The sequence below is a fragment of the Passer domesticus genome, unplaced genomic scaffold (genome assembly GCF_036417665.1).
Source record: "Passer domesticus isolate bPasDom1 unplaced genomic scaffold, bPasDom1.hap1 HAP1_SCAFFOLD_130, whole genome shotgun sequence".
Lineage (NCBI taxonomy): Eukaryota > Metazoa > Chordata > Aves > Passeriformes > Passeridae > Passer > Passer domesticus.
Window position 1 is genome coordinate 56,601 of NW_026989922.1, and position 21,651 is coordinate 78,251.

Sequence of the window (21,651 nt, forward strand, 5' to 3'; positions counted from 1 at the left end):
CACAGCAACACAGACACTCCCAACCTTTCCCAAGAGCTGCAACACAACCACAGGCACAGCAGCATCCCCAGCAGTGACACCACTGCTCTGCTCCATTCTGCCCTGCCCTGCTCCTCTAGTCACAGCTGCAAGCCTGTATCTCCACAAGAGGCTGTGGCCTGGAGGCGAGGAAGGAAAAGGATCTTCGCTCACAAACCGTGCCACAAACCCCATCCATGGGTCTTCCCACACAGCAGAAACACCTGACCATTCAGAAGCAAATTTAGAGCTTATTCACAGGGTGAGAACAAAAGGAAGCTTCCAACACGAAGGGTTTATTTATTTATTATAGTATTTATTCTGACTATCACTCATAACAAACTACAAACTACAAGCTATAAACTACAAACTACAAACTACAAACAACAACAAAGGCCTCCTCCAGGGCTAGAATCTGCTGTCAGCCATGAACTGCTGCGTGGCCATGATCAGAGGCGTCAGGGTGGAGACTGGCTTGGCTGATGTTACAAACGGATGCAGCCCAAAGAGAAAAAGAAGCAATGAACTTCTACTTTCCCCACAGCCTGAAGCAGGCTTTCTCTGGCTACCAGAAAGATACAGAAAGGAGGGCATTCTGTGCACCTCTCTCTCCACATCCAGGACCTGCAGCCGCTTTGCCTTTTACCTGCAGAAGTTCCTGGGCAGACCAGCGCCTGTCCTCGTCCCTCTCCAGGCAGCAGTGCAGAAAGTCTCGCAGCCACGCCGACTGTTGCCTGGGCTTCTGTAGCTTCAGGGGGGCCCCGGTGCTTATCAGCTGTTGAACCTAGAGAAGAAGGAAATGCCACACTCTACCTGTCTCCTTTGCACCCCAAACTGCTCACACAGACCCCACTGGACAAGCTCCACTCTCCAGTGGCACTTTACTCCCTGCCACAGGGTGGCAGATACCTTTCCTACCCCTACTAAAACTACCCAAAGCCAGAGGCAGCCATAGCCAGTCCAGTAGGCAAAGGCTCTTGCCTTGACCCCTGATTTCACTGGATGATGGAAGTAGCAGCAACTCCATCAGCAAAAGCACACTTTGCTTCACACAGCCTCTACAAGTGATATGGAAGACTGACTTTTGTCCAACTCTTCTATTTCCAAGGATTATTCCATAAAATGCAGCTCAGCACTGCTCACTGCTCCCTTAGGCAAAGCTTCTGCCAAGCAAAAGGCATCCTGATTTTTAGGTCCTGTTCATGCACAAAAATGGCAAGGGGATGATCTGGCCAAGAAGCACGAGAGACTGTGCAGCCTGGAACCTATCATTTTCAGTTGTTGGCAAGCTTCCCAGGCAGAAGGATGGGAGCAGATTTTGTTAGGGTGACAGCAGTGTCTGAGAGCAGCTGCAGCGTACCGTGCGGGAGGTTTTCATCAGGTACGGAGGCGCTCCTTCCACCATCTCGATCCCCACGATGCCAAAGGACCAGATGTCCACTTTGGGGCCGTAGGGCTTCCTGGTGAAAATTTCTGGCGCCATCCAGTAAGTAGTCCCAACAGCTGATCTCCGTTTGTTCTGCTCAGCAGTAAGCTGAGCAGCAAGGCCAAAATCAGCTGAGGAGGAAAAACCACTCTGATCAAGCCAGCGTGACTTAGGAAAGCAAACAAAAGAAATCCCCACTGTACCAATGTCCAAGAAGGCAGTGTGGAACCCAGCTGTAAAGGAGCCATGCTGCCATTCCTCAGGCCTGCAGCCAAGGAAATACGGAATTGGCCACTTAGCAAAAGCCCCCAGTTTCAGGCAGTGGATTTTAGTCCCCTGAAGCTATTAGACTGTAACTGCCTTGCTTGGGAAGGGACACACACAACCCAAAGCCATCCCTGAGCCTTTCTTCCCAGCAACACCTCCCTGCACCTTGTGGCTGTGCTCTGTGCTTGCAGCAGGGCAGCCTGCACTGCCACAGGTCCCACTGCAGGGAACTGGAGCCACCCAAAGGCAGCCCCACACCGCAGCCTGCCACGGCTGAGCCTGGCCAGCAACACCCACCCAACTTGACTGATCCATCCAAGCCCAGGAGAATGTTGTGGCTTTTGATATCTCGGTGGATCACTTGCTTGGAGTGAAGGAAATCCAGGCCTTGCAGGCACTGAGAGAGGAAAAAGAAACACAAGCCTAAGTGGACTTCATCCCACAGGCAGCAAAGTGGCACATCTGCAACACTGACTTCCTGGGGGATGGTGAGCCATGGCAGGACAGGCTGCTGGCAAGGGCAAGAGCCTGCTGCTCCACCACGAGAACAGCAGTGCCTTTCTAAGTGAGGGTGTGTTTGCTTCTGAAAGAGAAAGGGCAATTGTTCCTCTGGCCAGTGCCCTGCAAACACAGGCTGAAGGAGCCCTGCTGCAGTGGCTGTGCTCTCTCCAGCCAGACAGCAGTGGATGCTTTTGCAAACACCACTTTGGGTGCAAGGCTCTCCTTTGAGGCTGAGCTCTGGGAGAGTCCTGTGAGTATCTCTTTGTCTTTGCCCCTTGCTTCACTTTGCGCCACCAGTGCCTTTGCCCTTACAGGGAAGGAATGCAGCACACACAGGCTCCAGGCAAGTGTTTAGAGAGGCAAAGACAAACACACTAGAAGAAGGGCAGGGACACTGGCAGGCACTTCTGATGCTCTTGCTACTGCCAAGGACATAAGAGAAAGGCTTGGAAGATGAAATCTCTCCTCTCCTTATCACCCATTTGGAAGGACCATCCCGACCAAGCCATGGGAAGCACAAGTGCCATCCCTTACCTCCCGAGAGACAGCTGCTATCTCTTCTTCTGCCATGCGAGTCTCCCTGATGACATCGTGTAAAGAACCTCCGTCCATGTATTCCATCACCAGCCAGAGTTCCTCATCCACCAGGTAGCTGAAAGGAGGAAACAACAGCCTGGAGATGAACGCACGCACTTACACAACCTGATGGATTCTTGTTTCTGTGTCTCTCTCAGAGGAACACAGGAGGAAGTGAGTAGTCATTCACTACGCTCTGCAGGACTTGAACTCTGTGCAGTTTAAAAGACTGCTCGGTATCCACACCAACGCAACAGGCCAAGGGAAATACAATAGACAGTGCTTTGTCAGCACTTCAGACCCAGGGGAAAAATCAAACCCCAAACACAACAAAACAATGTGGAGAGAGAACAGGAACTTGGAGGCTGTTGACTCAGTAAGACAGGGCCCAGTCCTGTCTTTGAAAGCACCCTTCAAGCAAGGTATGCCAGGAAAGATGAAAGCAGCCCCAATGCAATCTTTTCCCAAGATGCTGTAGATCAGCCCAGAAACAGGAATTAACAGCTCCATCCTCTTTTGTCAGTGCCCAAAAGAGTGGTTGCACCTCTGGCTTGCAGGATGTGAATGACCTTTCATGGCAGAACAGCAGAACCACTCACCTGTCTACATAGTTCACAAGGTTGGCATTCTTAGTGCCACACATGACCTGGATTTCATTCAGGCACAGCTCGCTGCTGCTCTCTTGCAGGAGACTAATTTTCTTGATGGCCACCTAAAAAAACATGGAAAGCCATGAACCAAAGAAGTCTGTGGCACAGGAGCTCAAGGGGATGATGGAGACAGTGATTACGGGATGACAGCAGCCCCAGCTGGGCTGGGCCAAACTGCCTTGTGACTGGACATCAGACCCCGTGCTTGGGCACCTCCCAGGACAGAGTGACAGATATCCTTTGCCTTGTAAACCTGGGAGAAACACAGTCTAAGCTCTCCACGTCAAAGCTCTAACAACACTCACTGTGCCCACAGTCTTCCCCAGGGCCTTCCTTTATCATTCCCATTGACATTGACACACCTCTTGCAAGAAGGAATCGATTCTGTGCCAGTAAAAATGGAGCAAAACTGCTGGGAAACCTTGGGCACTTCTAGGGGCTTGATCATTACTCCAGCAACCACTGGCATTCTCCATTGCACAACTAGAAAGCAAACCCTTACAGACATGACAGATAAAATTGTGTCCTAAAAACATCTTGAGGGTTATTCCCCCTAAGAAATACAACCCTACATATTTCACAGAAAAAATGCCGTGATGATGAAAACATCATTAAGGACACCTCCAAAATAGACAATCCAAGCAATTCCTCACTTCAGGAATTTGCATATTATTCCACTAAAATACTTTACTTCACACCACTGATATTTGCAATTACTGCCTGACTGTAAAAAGAAATAAGCCATGCCTCGATCCTCTAGGGATGTACACCAGGCTTTGAGCAGGACTCAGGCCCTTGAGACACTCCTTGCAGACCTTTCTCTCTCTCTAAGCACAGATCCCAAGGGCAGCACTGCAGGTGGCTGCAGAACTACCAGCACGATTCCCATGTATTGGCTAACAGCCAGAAATGAGAATTCAGGAACGCTGCAGCCCCAAAGAGCAGTGCCATGCTCTGAGACACCACCTGGGCACTTAGACCCAGCCCTGTGTCCTCCTCTGAAAGACACCGCTTGGCCTCCTTGCATCCCCTGGGGCAGCTGAGAAGGACAAAATCTGTCCCCACTGTATTTGGCAGGCAGACGCTGCTCTGCACTCCATTTGCCTTTGCAGCAAAGCTCTGCTGGCGAGCCAAAGCTCAGCCACAGCTCACAGCAGAGGGGAGGGCACTCGAGAGCTGCAGAAGCTGCGGCGCTGCTTGAGGCTTACCTCTTCTCCTGTGGCAGTCTCCACTGCCATGCACACAGTGCCGAAACCCCTAGAAACAAAACAGCAGCAGAGAAAGAAGAAGTCCTTTAGTCCCTGCAAGTGCAAAACAAGTCCAACAGGAACAAAGTCCTGGGGAAAACAGTAAATGGAACACCACAGATTCTTCTCTGGGTTTTTTCTCCCTTTTCTCTTTCTCTAGCTGTGCATGTGTCGGATTTTTACAGGAATTTGCTGGTTGGGTGTTCTTACACCTCTCCTTGGAGTCTGTCTGCCAAACTCAAACAGACACAGATCCCTTCTCCAGCTTGCAAGGAAAGTAGTGTCCAGCCACAGCCAGAGCAGGCAAAGGCTTCCCTTGCTGCATACACAAATGGAGAAGTCCTCAAAACACAGGATCCTTAGGCAGCTGTGTTCTGGGTCCAGAGCCATTGGCAGCTGCTTCTCTTCCGTGCACCAGACACTGGAAGGACTCCACTTTTCTGGCGACTTCTTGTACATTTGGCTTCTGTTCTAGGGTGACGTTATGATGCTTGTTTCCCCAGTCACCTGTTCTGTTTATGCTGGATGTTATATTCTGTGCCTCCAAGACTGGATCAGACTATAGGGGCCGGGAGAAGAGGGAGCACAGAGTTTTGTTATCAGCTGCACTCTCCCCCGCAGTCTGCTGGAACACAGAACTCCAGTGTTGTTGTCTGGGCACAGATGGGGCCACACACCACACTCCTTTTGCTTTTTAGTTAGTTTAGCTAGCTAAGGCAGTCTGAGTTTTCCCTTTACTGTTTTTCTTTCCCTTTTCTTGGAGTCATTCGAACCTGCTCCAGACTGGGACCTGGCAAAACACCGAGAGCTCACACTTTGTAGCCCACCAGGGCCTACTCTGCAGCCTTTCCCAGCCCTGGAGAATGACAACCCCCAGGAGAGACTTTCTGAACTTGCCATCTCTTCAGAGCAGGAATTGAGTTTTGTCATCCATGATTGTTCATTTTGTGTGCTGGGGAGTGATTTCTCTGTTAAATAAACAATTTCTTTCCACTTCTCTCCAAGGAAATTGTTCCCAAACCGGCTGGGGGCAGTGGCTGTGTGGGTTTGCTTTTGGGAGGGGCCCTTTCTGGAGGTTTCCTCCAAAATTCACCCTAAACCAGAACACCTGGTACAGAGAAAATGCTGCAAATCAATCCCATCTACAGTCAGCAGAGCTGGCTTTCAAAGGGAACAGCTTGGTGGATTCTTTGCAGCAAAGGCCTAAAGCCCACAGGATCCACGAGGGGTCTGCCATCAGGCAGATGATGCCTTTTCCTCTGGAGTGCATTGCCAATGGGCATGCCCCTGAATCTTTGCCTTCTGCAACCTTAGCCAAAAAAGAGAGCAGCTCCTTTCATTTCTGCTTTTGGCTTCTAGACTTGGTGGTGGTCATCCTGACCACTGAATTTTATTTGCAGCAAAATATTGGAAAGAAATGTTACTGAGAGCTGTTTCCTGACAGCTGTCAGCTGCTAACTTGACCTGTGAGGCAATGAAGTTTCTCCTCCTTTCATTCCCACGTACTCTGTATTCTTTTATGACATGCCAAAATTATTTCTCCTACAAAAAGTGGCAAACAGGTGCGAACACACTTGAGGGACAGGAGGTCTGCCAGGTGCTGCTCTTTGCCACAGATAAGACATTGCCAGCATTCAGGTGTCTCTGCTGTGCCTTCACAACACAGCTATAAATGCTGGCCAGCACTGAGAGATCACCTGGCATCACCTTAATGCAGTGTCTGAACAGCTTTGGAGCTTGCCTGATGTCACTCTGGGGAGATGGGACACCAGCAAAACACACTGCCCCTCCCTTTGAAGAAGGAACTGTGGCTGCACTCACCCTTTGCCAATAGTTTCCAGTTCTGTGTATTTAGCCTCAGGATCTCCCTCGCTCACCAGCATCTCTGTAAAAATCCCAAGGAAAGATGCTCACTTCAAAAGAAATCCTACCCTGCAGCAGGTCACAAAGGCAGCCCCACTCTCCGGGACACTGGGCCCTTTCAACTCAGTCAGTCGGGAAACAACAACACCACCACACCAGCACCACCTCAAAAACAGCAGCAGCAAGACAAGCAGCCCTGCAGCACAGATGGCCTGCACAAAACTAAAAGTCTGAAGTAAAATCTAAGCACACAGAGCAACAGTCAGAGGAGACAGGGATCAGAAAACTCTAACCAAGAGAAGTGGTTGTTGTCTATAAACATTAAGGGCAGCAGGAAAAACAAAGCCTTCCTGTTCTTGGCAATGAACACTCTGCAACATTCAACACAAGCTTTCATCCTTGCAAACATCAAAGGCATCTTGGGTTCTGGAATCAATTTTTGTCATCAGCTGCCTTCTCCAGAACAGGAAGAATATTTGCAAAGTGCTTCCAGCAGAGCCCAGATCTCCAGCTTTAAGCAGGACTTTGCCTAAACAATGCCCTTCAGCCTTTCAGGAGCAGCAGCTCATGTTATAAGCTACTGTGATTGCCTCAGGAATGAGGTCCCTCAGCCTTTAGGACAGGCTGAGTGCTGGAGATGACCTTGGCCATGCCCACAGCAGCTGGGCCCCGCAGGAGCTCCTTGAGGCCTACTCATTCGCGAGGTCACAGCCTCCTGCTCAGCCAGAAACAATCTCTGCCTGGCCTTTTGCCCACAGGGAAGCTCAGGCAAAGCCAAACCAGGCCGAGCTGCTGTCAGAGGCAGGAGCAACACCCCGCTGATCCCTCACCACCTCAGAGCACAACAACAGGGCCTGTGTGGAGGAGGCCTCAGGACCTGGCACTCAGCTGAGCAGGAGCAGGAGGTGGGACAGCTCATGCCGACACACGCACACACAAGGCACTGCTCCTGCACACAAGGATCACAAAGGACCTACTCAGCATGGCCAGGCACTTGTCCTCTGTCCTCTCTCGCTGCTGCTCTCTGCTGCCAGACGAGCTGGTCGTGCTCCAGGTGCACGAGCTGCTCGTGCTTGAGCTTCCAGCCTGGGCACTGGAGCCTTCTCCCGAGCCTTCAGCTGCAGCTCGTGCAGGTGCCAGGACAGAGGAGATGGAGCTCTGGGACAAGAAATGAATTTGGGTTACAAATGTGCCTGGCAGAGATGCCCCTCCCATCTTATTTCAAATGCAAGCCCCTAGGAAGATGCTGCTGGCCACACCCAGGGCTCTTCACCTCTCAGCCTGTGCAGCCCGCTTCAACAGCTCAAGGCACAAAATCCAAAGGCTGCTTTTATATGACGGACAAAATGACACCAAAGACGCTGCTACCCAGAGCAGGCACTTACTGGTGTTGTTTGCTCTGGCTGTGGGCTGACAGCAGGGCCAGGTTCATTGGCACCTTCCTCCTCTTCAGCCTCTTCCTCGGGTACAGAGGCAGCCAGAGTAGGTGCTGACGCTGCCCTTGTGCTCTGTGGACAGACAGCAGCATGAGGGACAGGAAGAACCTGTCATTCACCACCTCACCTATATTCAGCTACAGGCCCCGCTGCAGCTCAGCTCTTCCTTTAGCTACTGACTTTAGCTGCTCTGTGGGGAGGGCCAGGTCCCTGCTGGGGACAGTGCCTCCTCATGTCCTGCAAGCTTGTGAACTGCATCTTTGCACTGCTCTCCTCACAGGGGACAGGGAGCCTGCACAGCCACTGGCCACCAAGGGCCTCACTTGTACCCCAGGAGCATCCAAAGACATCCTAATGCTACCTCTTGTCTCTTGCTAAGACAAATTCACAGCCCCTTTCAGAACAGTAGTGATATAAAAATGGGCAGGAGATCTTTCTCCTTTTCAGTGCCTTTATTAAAGGATCAGCTCTGGGTGGGGGCCCGAGGGGTCGCGCACACCGCCACTGCTCCCGGTAGCGACGCAGAGGAGGAGGTGACGCAGTTTTGCTGCACAGCAGAACTGGGGCTTCCGTCCTCACGAGCGTGCCCAGGAAGACAACTGTCTGGCTCGAAGTCTAGGGTCCTCACTTCATCTCTGTTCTGTTGAAATTACAGTGAGTTCTAAAACCTCACTAATTGAATAAGAGTACCTTTTGCCAGCAGAACCATTCACTTAGTTTCTTAAATTTTAGTTTAGTTTGTTGGTTTCAGGGTCTTTAGTTAGATTCTCTTGACTTCCTCTTGATTTGCATATTTCCCAGGGAGGTTTCCTCGGCGCCATTTTAGAGAGCAGTGGAGGCAGCACTTGACGGAGGTAACAAGGGTGGGTGTGAACTGCAGGGACTAACAGGTTCAACCTTGTAACAACAACTTTGCTTATTACAACTTCAAATCAACAGTAACATTAGAAGTTTTACATTTTAACAACAACATAATTAACACACTTAACTTATTGAAACTTCACATTTAACAGTAACACTTTCAATGGCCTTAACTTACAGGATTGTCCATTACAACTCCCCCCTCTATTCCTTTGATCGGGCTGATGCCCGCATCAATTTGCTGTTTCTTGCTCTTGGAAATAAAATTTCCTGAGTTTTTGATATTTATTATATACCTCTTTTGCCGTCTCGTGGTTTGGCCTCTGGCTTTCCATCAACATTATTTTTGCCTGTTTTTGAGTATTTACTTCAAGACGTCGAATACTTGCCTGTACTGTGGAAGTTAGTATTTTGACTAGACAAGGGAACAGACAAGGTAAAAACACCAAACCGGTTATTGAACAGATGGTTATAAACGCAGCCTTTTTCCACCATGTTCCTTTAAAGGACCAGAACTCATCCCACCAGTTACTATTTATTAGAGGTGTCCATTCCTGATTTCCAACATAGGCCAGTTTGCGGATTTCCTTAGAGATATTTTTTATTACTGTACTTTTATCATCAATCTCCAAGCAGCACTCAGACGAGTTGAATTTTCCACATATCCCTCCTTCATCTGCCAATAAGTAGTCTACTGCCAACCTAATTTGATAAATTACTGTTCTCGTTTGGGACAATTGGTCACTTATATGTTCGAATGCTAGCGCTGTTCGATTTGAAACTTTTTCCAGTACTGCTTGGAGCCTGATTATCCTATTTAACATATAGATAGGGGTACGGTAGCCCCAGGATCCATCCTGAGCCCATGTGGCTGGCCCATATGTTTGAATAATTTCTTCTGGAGTCCATACTTTACTTCTCCATACTTGTGTACCTCCCATGTCAATTACATCTCTTTTCTTTCTATTATCTTTCCGTAAGTCATCATATACCGGGACTCCTAAGTGTGCTCCTGATTTCTTAGGCAATAGGAAAAAGGCTGGTTTAATGATCCCTATGGTGCAACTCCCCATCCAATCTCCAGGTAACCTGGTGTAAGCGGTGTTTCCACAGATCCAGAACAAATATTCTGGGGCTTGCCAGAACTCATCCTCAGTTTCACCTGGCAATTCCCAGAATTTTGATAGTTCCCTAATCCCCCAGAAGGGATTTATTCTTTTTCCTGTACATTTATGGAGCTTATATCCTTCATGATATATACATCCTGTCTCAGTTTTTCCAACAGCCCAATATGTATTGGGTTCCTTTGGGACCCATTTGGAATCTTGTTCCCTTATCATTATATACCTTTTACATGCCATTTTTCCTACAGGGGTGTTGTATCTTTTTCCTATTCTCAGTATACATTCTTCACCTACTACTCTTGATTTTAAATTCCATTTTTCTTTTCCACGGGATGTCAAAGATTCATAATCTAATTTTGTTTGTTTCCATCTTAGAATTTCTAGTGGGCTTAGGCTAATTCCCTCCCATGGCCAAATTTCTGTCATTTGAGTACTTCCGCAAACCCAGCATTCAGTTAAGTTTAACTCTTTGCTTATTTTCTCCACTAGATCTATAAATAAATTTCTCTCTAAGGGAGCATCCGGGATTTCTCTCTCCCTTATCAGCTGTTTTTCCTTTACCAAGTCTTTCAATCCTTCATGTTCAAAACAAAACCAGGATTCTCCTACTGGGCACTCCCCAAGCAGGCGTTGCCTATAAGTGGCTGTATTCCTGGTAGTCCAATATACTTTCCCATCTTCTCGACAGGTAATTAACTGAGAGTGATTAAAACAGCTCGGGTTTATGTTGGTATGGACTCTAAAGAAGGACCTCAGGTCTTCCCCATCATAGATAGGATGATAACATTTGGTGCAAGGGTCATCGTCTCTGCTAAGAGCAGCACTCATCAGCACTCATCACTAGCACCAGTACCAGTTTCCCCAAGAGTCCGGTAGGGGCCATTTCTCCCCTGTTTGCTCCCTCCGGTCTTGCCTCTTGGATCTAAGGTCTTCTTAGAGGTCTGATAAGAGTCCTTTTACACTAGCTGTTTCACTCTCTAATTACTAATTTTCACTGCCCCTTTTTAGGAAAGCTCAGTAGGAGAATTTAATTTTCATTAATTTTCCATAGGGAATAATTTTAACTTCTTAACTCTTAGAACACTAACAACATTACAACAAATTTCTGAACTTTTATAGACATAACTCTCTGATTTCACTTTCAGTCTTTGTCAGTCCTCGGGTTTCTCTTAAGAGTTATCTTTAGATCTGTCGGGTTCTGGATTACAGTCCATTCCCGCGAACTGGTAGATGAGGTTCCTTCTACTGGTCCGGTAGATGGATCAAGGGAGTTGGATCCTGCGTTGGGAGGTGTTACCGGCCCTTTAACTCTAGTAATATGTGTCCAACCCTTTTCTTGAGTCAATACCGCCGTGTGAGTGGTCAGCAACACCTGAAAGGGACCTTCAAACTTAGGCATTAGAGGCGTATTGTTCCATGATTTAATTAGTACCCAATCCCCAGGATGAATATCATGAACATTTGTATCATGAGGAGAGGTTTGAGGTATATATCCCTTTTTTCTGAGGTCCTCCAACGTTTTCCCAATTACTCCTAAATACTTCCGTGTAGCTTCTTCTCCATCTAGATAATTTCCAGTACTGTAGGGGGACAATAAGAAGGGAAGCCCAAACATCATCTCATAGGGGGAAACCCCTATGTCTGCTCGAGGTCTTGTTCTAATACGTAATAAGGCTAAGGGCAAGCACTTTAGCCAATTTAATTTGGTCTCAGATATTAACTTTGTCAACACATTTTTAAGTGTTTTATTCATCCTTTCAACTCTGCCCGAGCTCTGGGGATGCCATGGAGTGTGTAGTCTCCATTTCATCCCCAAGGCTTCAATTATTCGTTGTAAGGCCTGAGCAGCAAAGTGAGGCCCTCTATCAGAATCAATCGTGTTTACTAAACCATACCGGGGAATGATTTCTTCCAGGATTATCTTTGCGACCACCTCTGCAGTTTCCTTTTTGGTGGGGAAAGCTTCCACCCAATGGGTGAGGTGATCTACTATTACCAATAGATGCTTATATCCCTGTGCTAGGGGCATTTCAGTGAAATCTATCTGTATATTTTGGAATGGTCTTAAAGCCAATTCTCTTCCACCAGGTTCTATTCTTCTCATTACTTTTTGATTAACTTTTTGACAGATTACACACCCTTTGGTTATTGTCCTAGCTAATTCATACACTCCAATGCATATGTTTTCTCTCAAGAAGTGGTCGCATAGTCCCTGGGTTCCTCAATGTGTTAATTTGTGGATTTCTGTTAATATCTTCCGTGCTAATGCCTGGTTTAGAAACCTCCTCCCATCTTGAGTTAACCATTCACCACGTTCCCCTTGGTGTAATTTCAATTCCTCTATCGCTTTTCGTTCCTTCTCACTAAAGATTGGCCTTACTTCGTCTTCTTGTTGTCTGGCTTTCCTTTCTAGCTTGAAGATCTTAATTGGTTCTCCTATTTCTAAGGCTGCCTCCTTAGCCTTTTGGTCAGCAAGTTTGTTTCCTTTTATCTCAAAATTATCTCCTTTCTGGTGTCCTTTGATGTGCACTATTGCTATTTCTGTTGGCTTTTGTAAAGATTTTAATACTAACTTTATTAGTTCTGTATGTACTAGATTTTTCCCTTTAGAATTTAAATATCCACGCTCTTCCCAGATTTTGCCAAAGGTGTGTACGATGCCAAATGCATATTGCGAGTCAGTATATATAGTGCCGCTATCTTTTTCTAACAGATCTAGTCCCCTTTTTAATGCAAATACTTCGCAGCACTGTGCTGACCAATTCGAAGACAGCTTCCCCTTTTCTACAACTTCCATATTTTTACCATCTATTATCGCATACGCAGAAGCTCTTTTCCCAGAGACTACTCTAGAGGATCCATCTGTGAACAAGACTCTCCCATAAGGTAAGGGTACATCCCCAAGATCTTCTCTCACCTTTGTTTGCATGTGTATTAACTCTAGGCAATCATGCTCTAGGTTGTTCACGGGTTCTCCCAAAAGAAATTGGGCAGGATTAAGGCACTTAGAGGTAGCAAGGTCCAGATTCTTAGTATCTATCAGGATGATCTCATATTTTAAAATCCTAGAATCCGTGAGCCACTGTTGGGCCCTTTGGCTAAGAACAGTTCTGAGATCATGCGGTGTATGCACTTTAATTTTTCCTTGTAATGTTAATTTCCGGGCCTCTTCAATCAAGACTGCTGCAGCTGCAATCGCTTGCAGGCAAGTTGGCCACCCCCGGGCTACAGGATCTAGTAATTTGGACAGAAATGCTACAGGTTTTCGTGATCCTCCCCATTCTTGGGTAAGTACCCCATAGGCGATTCCTTCTTCTGCACTTACAAATAGATCAAATTCCTTACTAAGATCGGGCAAACTTAGTACAGGGGCTGAAGATAATTTATTCTTTAGGTCTTGTAATTGCCGGTCATCATCTATTGTCCATTTGATTGGTTCTTGATCTACCAATTTATTATACAAGAATTTTACTCTCTGTGTGTAATTATCTATCCACAATTTACAGTACCCAAATAATCCCAGGAGTTTTCTTACATCTCTCTTAGTTTTTGGAGCTGGGATGGAAAGAATTCCTGTAATTCTTTCAGAACTTAATTTCTTATACCCCCTTCCAATCACATGTCCTAAATAGGTGACTTCCGATTCTACAAATTGCAACTTATCTCGCGATACCTTCAGCCCCTTTTCCCCTAGAAAATTTAATAGTTGTATACTGGCAGTTCTGACTTCGCTTTTCTGTTCCCCAGAGATTAATAGATCATCTACATATTGCAACAATTTTATTTCTCCGTTAGGATGGAATTGATTTAATAGCTCTTCTAGTGCCTGCCCAAACAGGTTAGGGGACTCAGTAAATCCCTGTGGTAAGCGCGTCCACCTTAACTGCATTTTCCGGTTTCTATCTGGATGTTCCCACTCAAATGCAAACCAATCCCGGCAATCCTCTGCCAAGGGACAAGACCAAAAAGCATCCTTCAGGTCTATGATAGTAAACCAAGCATGTTCTCTCGGGATTTGACTTAGCAACGTGTAAGGATTAGGCACTACGGGGTATCTTGCAATAGTCTTCTTATTTACCTCTCTCAGATCTTGGACTAACCTGTATTTTCCTTCGGTCTTTTTAATGGCTAGTATGGGGGTATTGTGGGGGGACATGCAGGGTTCGAGGATGCCTTCCTTTAATAGATGTTCAACCACTGGTGCCAGTCCCTTCCTTCCATCTGATGATATGGGGTATTGCTTTACCCGTATGGGAGGAATGTCTTTTTGCATTTCTACCTTTATCGGTGGAATGTTTAAATATCCATATTTTCCCTCTTCAGCCCACACCTCGGGGTGAATCTCCTCTAAGTCCTTTTGAGTTAACCTCATGAGTCTAACGACCATCTTTCCGTTATCTGGTACAATCCCTACTCCCAACAGGACTTGTAAATCTCTTCCCAACAAATTGGTTTCTAGTTTTGGCAAATAGATAATATCTACTGTACATTGTCTCGAATTTCCTTTTATTTCTACATTTTCAACAACTGGTGCTAAAAACGGTTTCCCTTCTGCTCCTAATATTTCACAGATCTTATTTCCAGGAGTCATCCCCATTGGCAGTCTATTAATACTTGATCTATCAGCTCCTGTATCCACAAGGAATTCAAAGTCTTCATCTTGGGGACCCACATTAAAATTTACCAGGGGCTCTTCTTGGTGTCTTATTGGATCCCCTAATAGATAAAGCCCCTGACACCCCTAGTCATCACCCCTCAAAACCCGTTCTAATGCTTCCTGTTCTTGCACAATTTCTTCATCTAGTCGCAATTTCTTGCAATATCTCCTAAAGTGTCCAACCTCCCCGCAATAATAGCAGGTCCTATCACTGGGTACTCCTTCTATCTTCCTTGATCTTTCTCCATCCTTTCTAAATCCTGGCTTTTCCCAATATCGTCCCACCGATGGAGGTGGCTTGTTTTGGTCTATTCCCGGGGACCGTACCGGTGAATTACTATCCGCCCCGATGCTTTCCCGAGCCACAGCTACCATTATTTTAGCTTTTGCCCTGGCCTTCTCCTCTTCCCTTCTTAAGTAAACCTTCAGAGCCTCTTTTAGCAAGTCATTTATACATTTGTCTTGCCAATCCTCAATTTTTTCCAACTTTCTTCTAATGTTGGGCCAAGATTTGGTAACGAACTGCACTTTTAAAAGTACTTGTCCTTCTGGACTATCGGGATCTATATTAGAGTATAGCTGAAAATTCCTCCTCAGTCTAGTAAGCCAACTCGCTGGAGTCTCATCTTTCTCTTGGGTACCCTCAAAAGCCAATTTAGTGTTACTACTACGAGGGACAGACTCCTTTATACCTTTAATTATCAGAGACCTGTAATCTCTCATATTCCTCCTGCCCTCCTCCCGATTTGGATCCCATCCTGGATCTACCAAAGGCATCTTAAGGTCTCCAGGGGGTCCAACTCTATTCTCCTTTTCCCAAATCCTTATTCCCGCTGCTCGGATCATCCTAACCTCCTCAGGACAAAACAAGATATTGAGTATAGAATTGAGTTCTCCCCAGGTGTAAATATTGGGTCCAAGGAACTGGTCCACTTGGTTTGAAATGCCCACTGGGTCTTCTACTAAATTTCCTAACTCCTTCTTGAACCCTCGGACTTCCGAAGCTGTGAGTGGTGCATTTACAAATCCTACCCCTCCTATCATCCCACCCATTGGGACTTCCCTGAGAGGCATCATTTTTTCAGGTTTCGATGTCTTTGACCTAGTGTTACACCAAGGGCCTTCAATACTATGGTCAGTTTGGGTGGTCACCTGGAAAACGGAGTCTTGTTCGTTACTGGACAAAGGGGACGAACTCAGTTTCCAATTGGCGGGTGGTAAAGGAATAGATATGGGTGAGGGGGAAGGAGGTAAATTCATAGTATGAACGTCAGGAGCTATATTTGGGGATAATAATGGAGGATGTACAGAGGGTGGCATACATGTATCATGACTGGGGGAGGATGAAAGAGTAACCATAGGGGAAGATGAGGGCTCAAGTCTAGGGGTAGGAATGTTGGAAGGAGGTGAAGTTAAAGGAGCGGTTGAAGATGAGGGATAGAGTGTAGGAGGGACTAGATTTGCTGCTGGAAGAGTAGGTACCGGATTGGGATCTGGCCCAGAAGCGTTAGGAGGAAGTGGCAGTGGAATCACTGTTGGAGGAACAGGTAGGGGGTCCTGCATAGGGGCATTAGGAGGAGGTGGCAGTGGAATTACTGTTGGGGGAGCAGGTAGGGGGTCCTGCATAGGGGCATTAGGAGGAGGTGGCAGTGGAATTACTGTTGGGGGAGCAGGTATAGAATTGGGGTTTAGGACTGGGTAAATTGGAGGAGGAGGTGGTAGGTGATCTAGGGGATCCCAGGTCTTAGTGACTCTTTGTTCCCCTTCACTTTCCTCCTTATCTTCTTCTTTTTTCCTTAATTTACAGATCTTCACGCTCCCTTCACTCACAACCCCACCTTGCCAACAGGCGGCATATGTTAGTTGTTCTATATCGGGATTCTCCTGAGTTCGCAAAAACTGGTTCAGTTGGGAACACATCCATGGATCATGAGTTCCATACCATGGCCACCTTCCTTGTAATTTCAGCTTTGGCCAAATCTCTGTACAATAATAAATCATTCTAACTTGGTCAAGGGTTTTAGTGGCTTCTTGAGAATCCCAATGGTCTAATAACTGTCCAAGTGGACTATCTAATGGAATACTCTTTATCTTCTTTTTTCCTTTGAAAGGGATCCCTGTTTTACTAACACACTGACCCATCCTTAAATAACTAAACTAAGATCCCAAATGTGCCCCTACCCAAACGGAAATTTACTGACGGGCAACACAAATCTACAAGTAAATCAAGTATTTTTCGTCTTTTTTCAACTGAATAAATAACTTTAACTTAAGTCTTTTTTTCCCCCCCTTTTTATAACTTATACCCTTTCTCAATCACTCTCCCTCTCACTCTCTCTCTCTCTTTTTACCCGGGTAAACTAACTACATTCACACCACCTAAATGTACCCCCGCGCCTTGCCTCTACCCTAGAGACTCTTGAGCACCCTTTTCGACGCAGCCAGGGTCCCTAGTATTAGAATCCCCTCCCTGGGCACCAGGACCTTCCCTTGTCTAGCCACCCGCCAAGCTGGACCTCAAGTCCTAACCCCGGACTAGACTGTCCTGTTCTAATACTGTATCTGCCTTCCTCACTTTTTGAATGGAGGTAGGAAGGTTCCAGGAGACTCCGTGGGGTTACCCGGGGGTATCCCTTCCCAGAATCTGGGATCAACCCAAGCGGGGCCCGACCCCTTTGCCGTCCACCATCCGGCTTGGCTATCCCTCCCCAGCAGAATAGCCTAGGCGAAAGGGATGTGTGCAAGAATGTGTGGTGCCTGTCCTTGCCTTAATCTAAAGACTCCCCACCCCAGTGCTCTTGGGCCGTGGGTTCACGATTTCCTCCCTGAAATCGCGGCAGCACACCACCTACAGTACGTCTGGCCCGGTCCTGGGAAGCAAGGACCCTCGTGGGCACCTGGTACTGGCAGTGCCTGGGGGCACCCTGTGATGCGTGTGACTCACTCAATATCTAGGCACTCCACACGCCCGGACCTACCTAGACTGCAATGGTCTTACCAAGGGAGACCAGGCCCTGATGCGTGCCACTCACACCTAGCTATCTCCTGCACGCCCAGGAGGGGGCCCACACTATCCCCAGGAGACGCCTCACTCAACAGTACCTCTTGCTTCCCCCCGTTCCCGGCCGGCCCCCTCGCGGGAGTCCGGAACCGCGGTACTAGGGGGTCCTCACTCGCTTCGAGGGTCCGAGCTGCCGGCCCTCGTCTCACTCACACACCAATCGCACGCCTCCTACGCCCGCCGCCGGGATTACTTACTCCTTCGGCGCTCCTTGACGTCGCTGGTCCCAGGCTGATCTCTTGGGTCCGAGTAGCCAGCTGTCCTGGAGGTCCAGGCGGGCGGCCGTCCCGTTCCTGGTGTCCTCTTCAGGCGTGGCTACCCCGGACGAGCCCCCAACTGATATAAAAATGGGCAGGAGATCTTTCTCCTTTTCAGTGCCTTTATTAAAGGATCAGCTCTGGGTGGGGGCCCGAGGGGTCGCGCACACCGCCACTGCTCCCGGTAGCGACGCAGAGGAGGAGGTGACGCAGTTTTGCTGCACAGCAGAACTGGGGCTTCCGTCCTCACGAGCGTGCCCAGGAAGACAACTGTCTGGCTCGAAGTCTAGGGTCCTCACTTCATCTCTGTTCTGTTGAAATTACAGTGAGTTCTAAAACCTCACTAATTGAATAAGAGTACCTTTTGCCAGCAGAACCATTCACTTAGTTTCTTAAATTTTAGTTTAGTTTGTTGGTTTCAGGGTCTTTAGTTAGATTCTCTTGACTTCCTCTTGATTTGCATATTTCCCAGGGAGGTTTCCTCGGCGCCATTTTAGAGAGCAGTGGAGGCAGCACTTGACGGAGGTAACAAGGGTGGGTGTGAACTGCAGGGACTAACAGGTTCAACCTTGTAACAACAACTTTGCTTATTACAACTTCAAATCAACAGTAACATTAGAAGTTTTACATTTTAACAACAACATAATTAACACACTTAACTTATTGAAACTTCACATTTAACAGTAACACTTTCAATGGCCTTAACTTACAGGATTGTCCATTACAGTAGGAACCTGCTGCCTAAACAATCCAAGTTCCACTCCCCTTTTCCAAGCCCCACTGACTGAGGGAAGGACTGGAAAGGTTTTGGCCCACAGCATCTTCAGCCAGGCACAGGAGGTGCTGTCTGATCAGAAACTTGCAGCTATGCTTTGCTCCAGCCACAGCACGACCCAGAGCTGCCACTTACTGATGCTGGATGCTCAGGCCCTGCAGTGGCAGCAGGTGCAGTTTGGGGAGCATCTTCCTCTTCTTTGGCCTCTTCTGCAGGAAGAGACGCAGCCAGAGGATCCTCCGAGGTTGGTGCTGGGCTCTGCAGACAGACAGCAGCGTGAGGGACAAGTGACCTTCTTTATATTCTAGACCCAGATGCACTAAGGAGAAATCATCTGCAGAGAAATGGGATTCTAAGTTGTTCCAGCTCAAGTAAAATGGGACAATTAGAGGGGACTGCACTTTCTTGTGCAGGAGAAATTCTGTCATGGCTTAAAGCAGCAAGCAACCCCACTTCCAGCTGCTTAAAAGCTCTGAAAAGAAACTGGAGAAAACAGCCTGGGCTTCTCTTGCTGCTGCTGCTCTTGCTGCAAAGGGTCTGGACTGTAGTTTCATTCATCCAACCAGGCTGGCACTGGACTGCAACAGGCCCAGCTCACAGCTTGCTCCACAATTGTCAAATGCTACCAAGGCCAGAGGCTCCTTTCCCACTCACCCAAAGACCGGATTCTCTCCAGGCACGGGTGATGTGACCTGCAACACACAAGGGAAAAACAACCAGATGCTGTAAGAAAACTGCCTGTGCTGGGCAAGCCCACAAAAAGTCAACCCAAAGACAGAGCATTCTGCTTTCACTACATCACTCCAGCTGCAACCCCTGTGTCACATAGCAAGCAAGGCAACAGCACAAAATATTGCCTGGTGTCTACCTTCTGTCCTCTGTGGCCACTCAACCCATAGAAACTTGAGACTCAGAAAGGCCCAGTGGTTCTGTAACAATCATTGCTTCTGCCCCACCCCACCCAGCAGGAGCTACAGCTCCTCCCTTTCCTGTGCTTCAGTTTTCTCAAGAGATTGCATGCAGCAATTGCTATGAGCTCACTGGAGCCTTTCCCCAGAAAAGCTCCACCCAAGTGCCCCTTAGCCAGGGTGGCAGTTCTATCGTGACACAGCACAGGAACAGCTCTAGGGTTCAGGAGCATACAAGAACTCCTCTGAAATGTCTATCTCAGAGGCCTTTTCCAAGCTGATTCTGTGACTTCATCACAGAACACATGGCTCTTTTAGCGTGCAGGAAGTGTCAAGGTCCACAGGCACATGCTGGGATGAGGGAATATAGACAAGAAGACTTGAACTGAGGGACTTTCCCTCAGTCCTGGAGAGCAGTGCACAGCTTTTACAAGGACTGTTGACAAGCTCTCCCACTCTTCCTGTCCTGGAAGTTGTCTTCCTTGAGCCAGCAAACTGAGGAGACTCTAAACTCCATAGCCACAGGCTGTGCCATGGGAGGAGTGGAATCCCTGCAGGCCACATTACAAATGCTGCCCACTCCCCACTGGCTAGAGACACCCCTCTCTTAGCTGGAGCTGTTGACAGCGGCTTGACCCAACCAAAGGCCTCTTTGTGGCATTTTGGTTTCCATATGCTGCAACATCTACTTACGTGCCAGGTGGGTGAGAAAGTACCCAGAATAAGCCACGGAAAAAGCCGTGCAAACTGCAGCACACACTCCCTCCATGGCTCGAGCAGCACTGCTCAAGTCTGCACCAGACAACGCCTGTGGGAAAATCAAAAATACTCTGAGTCCTGCTGGCAGAGACCTCGTCAATCAGCAGGTTCACCTGCAGTGAGCGTGCCACAGAGCTGCTCTGCACACTGAGCCCTTCCAGGCCTTGGCACAGCAACTTTGCCTTGACAAAGCTGGGATGCGGCCGCTGACATCACAATAGCAGCCGCCCTAGGCTGGATTGTGAATTCATGCATAGAACCAGACCTGCTCTACACCTAATGCCAAAAAAGCCTGCAAAGTTCTCCTCTGCTACAAAGCAACACAAAAAGCCCTCCTAGTCCATCACCTGTTGCTCAAGGCATGTAAGAGCAGAAACACACTGAGCCCCTAGAGCCCACACTGAGAAGCTGAGCACTGAGAAGGGACCAGGATGTGAGGAACCACATTAGTAGTCTTTGGCCACTATTTCTGCTGAGCAAAAATCAGAAGGCTTGTTCCTTTGTGGTAGAAATCAGAAAACAAGGAGAAGAAGCACTGCTTTAATTACATTTAGAGGTTTCTCCTAGGTACAGAGACATGGTCATGGATCTTTCTGTATATATATTTTATTTATATATACACATATATATATCTATATATATGTATGTGTATTATATTATTGAATACTATATATTCAAAACATTTTACATCATAGCTATGGGAAATGGCATTCCCACAGCAGGGAAATGCCATGACAGAAAATGTAAGGAGGATCGTTCTGTCTGACTCACTCTAACAGGGAGGCCTTGGGACCAAAGCACCACCACCATTTTTTCCCCCATTTTTCTCCTTCCACAATATTGCTCAGGAGGCAGGGCTGAAATGGGTGGCACGGAAGTGGCAGCTCTGACACACAGCTGAAACCATCAGGGCCAGGGTGGCATGTGGGACTGTTTTTCCACTGCAACAGAACAAGGCAAGCCAGAGTGGTGACACTGATCCCAAGTGAGTCCAGCCAAGCCAAGTGGAGCCCAGCAGGGTGATAGGAAGAGGCAGCTAAGTGGCAGATCCCATTCCCACACACATGCCCAGCGTGGCAGACTGATGGCAGTGGCGGTGCCAAACAGAGCTCTGCAGGGACAGAGAGACACCCATCACCATCGCCACTGCCACCATCCCTGCTGCAGAGAGGGAGCAGGAAACTGCCACTGCAGGTGCACAGCTGCTCCAGGCAGCACCAGCAGCCCCCATCTACCATCAGAACCATTCTGTAAGCCCTTGCCAT

General features: G+C 47.7%; 1 protein-coding gene and 1 long non-coding RNA gene across 2 annotated transcripts; both read right to left on the reverse strand.

The window, feature by feature from the left end:
- Nucleotides 1–547: 547 nt before the first annotated feature.
- On the reverse strand, nt 548–8,398 carry LOC135291832 (serine/threonine-protein kinase PAK 3-like). The gene is made up of 10 exons (XM_064406081.1): nt 7,934–8,398; nt 7,526–7,706; nt 6,507–6,570; nt 4,647–4,695; nt 3,388–3,500; nt 2,747–2,864; nt 2,009–2,108; nt 1,379–1,575; nt 665–802; nt 548–583 (listed from the first exon to the last, which is right to left on the reverse strand). The coding sequence occupies exons 2-10, from the start codon at nt 7,530–7,532 to the stop codon at nt 548–550; spliced, it is 822 nt and encodes a 273-aa protein (XP_064262151.1). The 5' UTR covers nt 7,533–7,706; nt 7,934–8,398.
- A 10,456-nt stretch (nt 8,399–18,854) lies between these two features.
- On the reverse strand, nt 18,855–21,098 carry LOC135291829 (uncharacterized). Its single transcript, XR_010354508.1, has 3 exons — nt 20,321–21,098; nt 19,374–19,411; nt 18,855–18,977 (listed from the first exon to the last, which is right to left on the reverse strand). It is a non-coding gene; the product is annotated as an uncharacterized LOC135291829 (long non-coding RNA).
- Between the last annotated feature and the right edge of the window lie 553 nt (nt 21,099–21,651).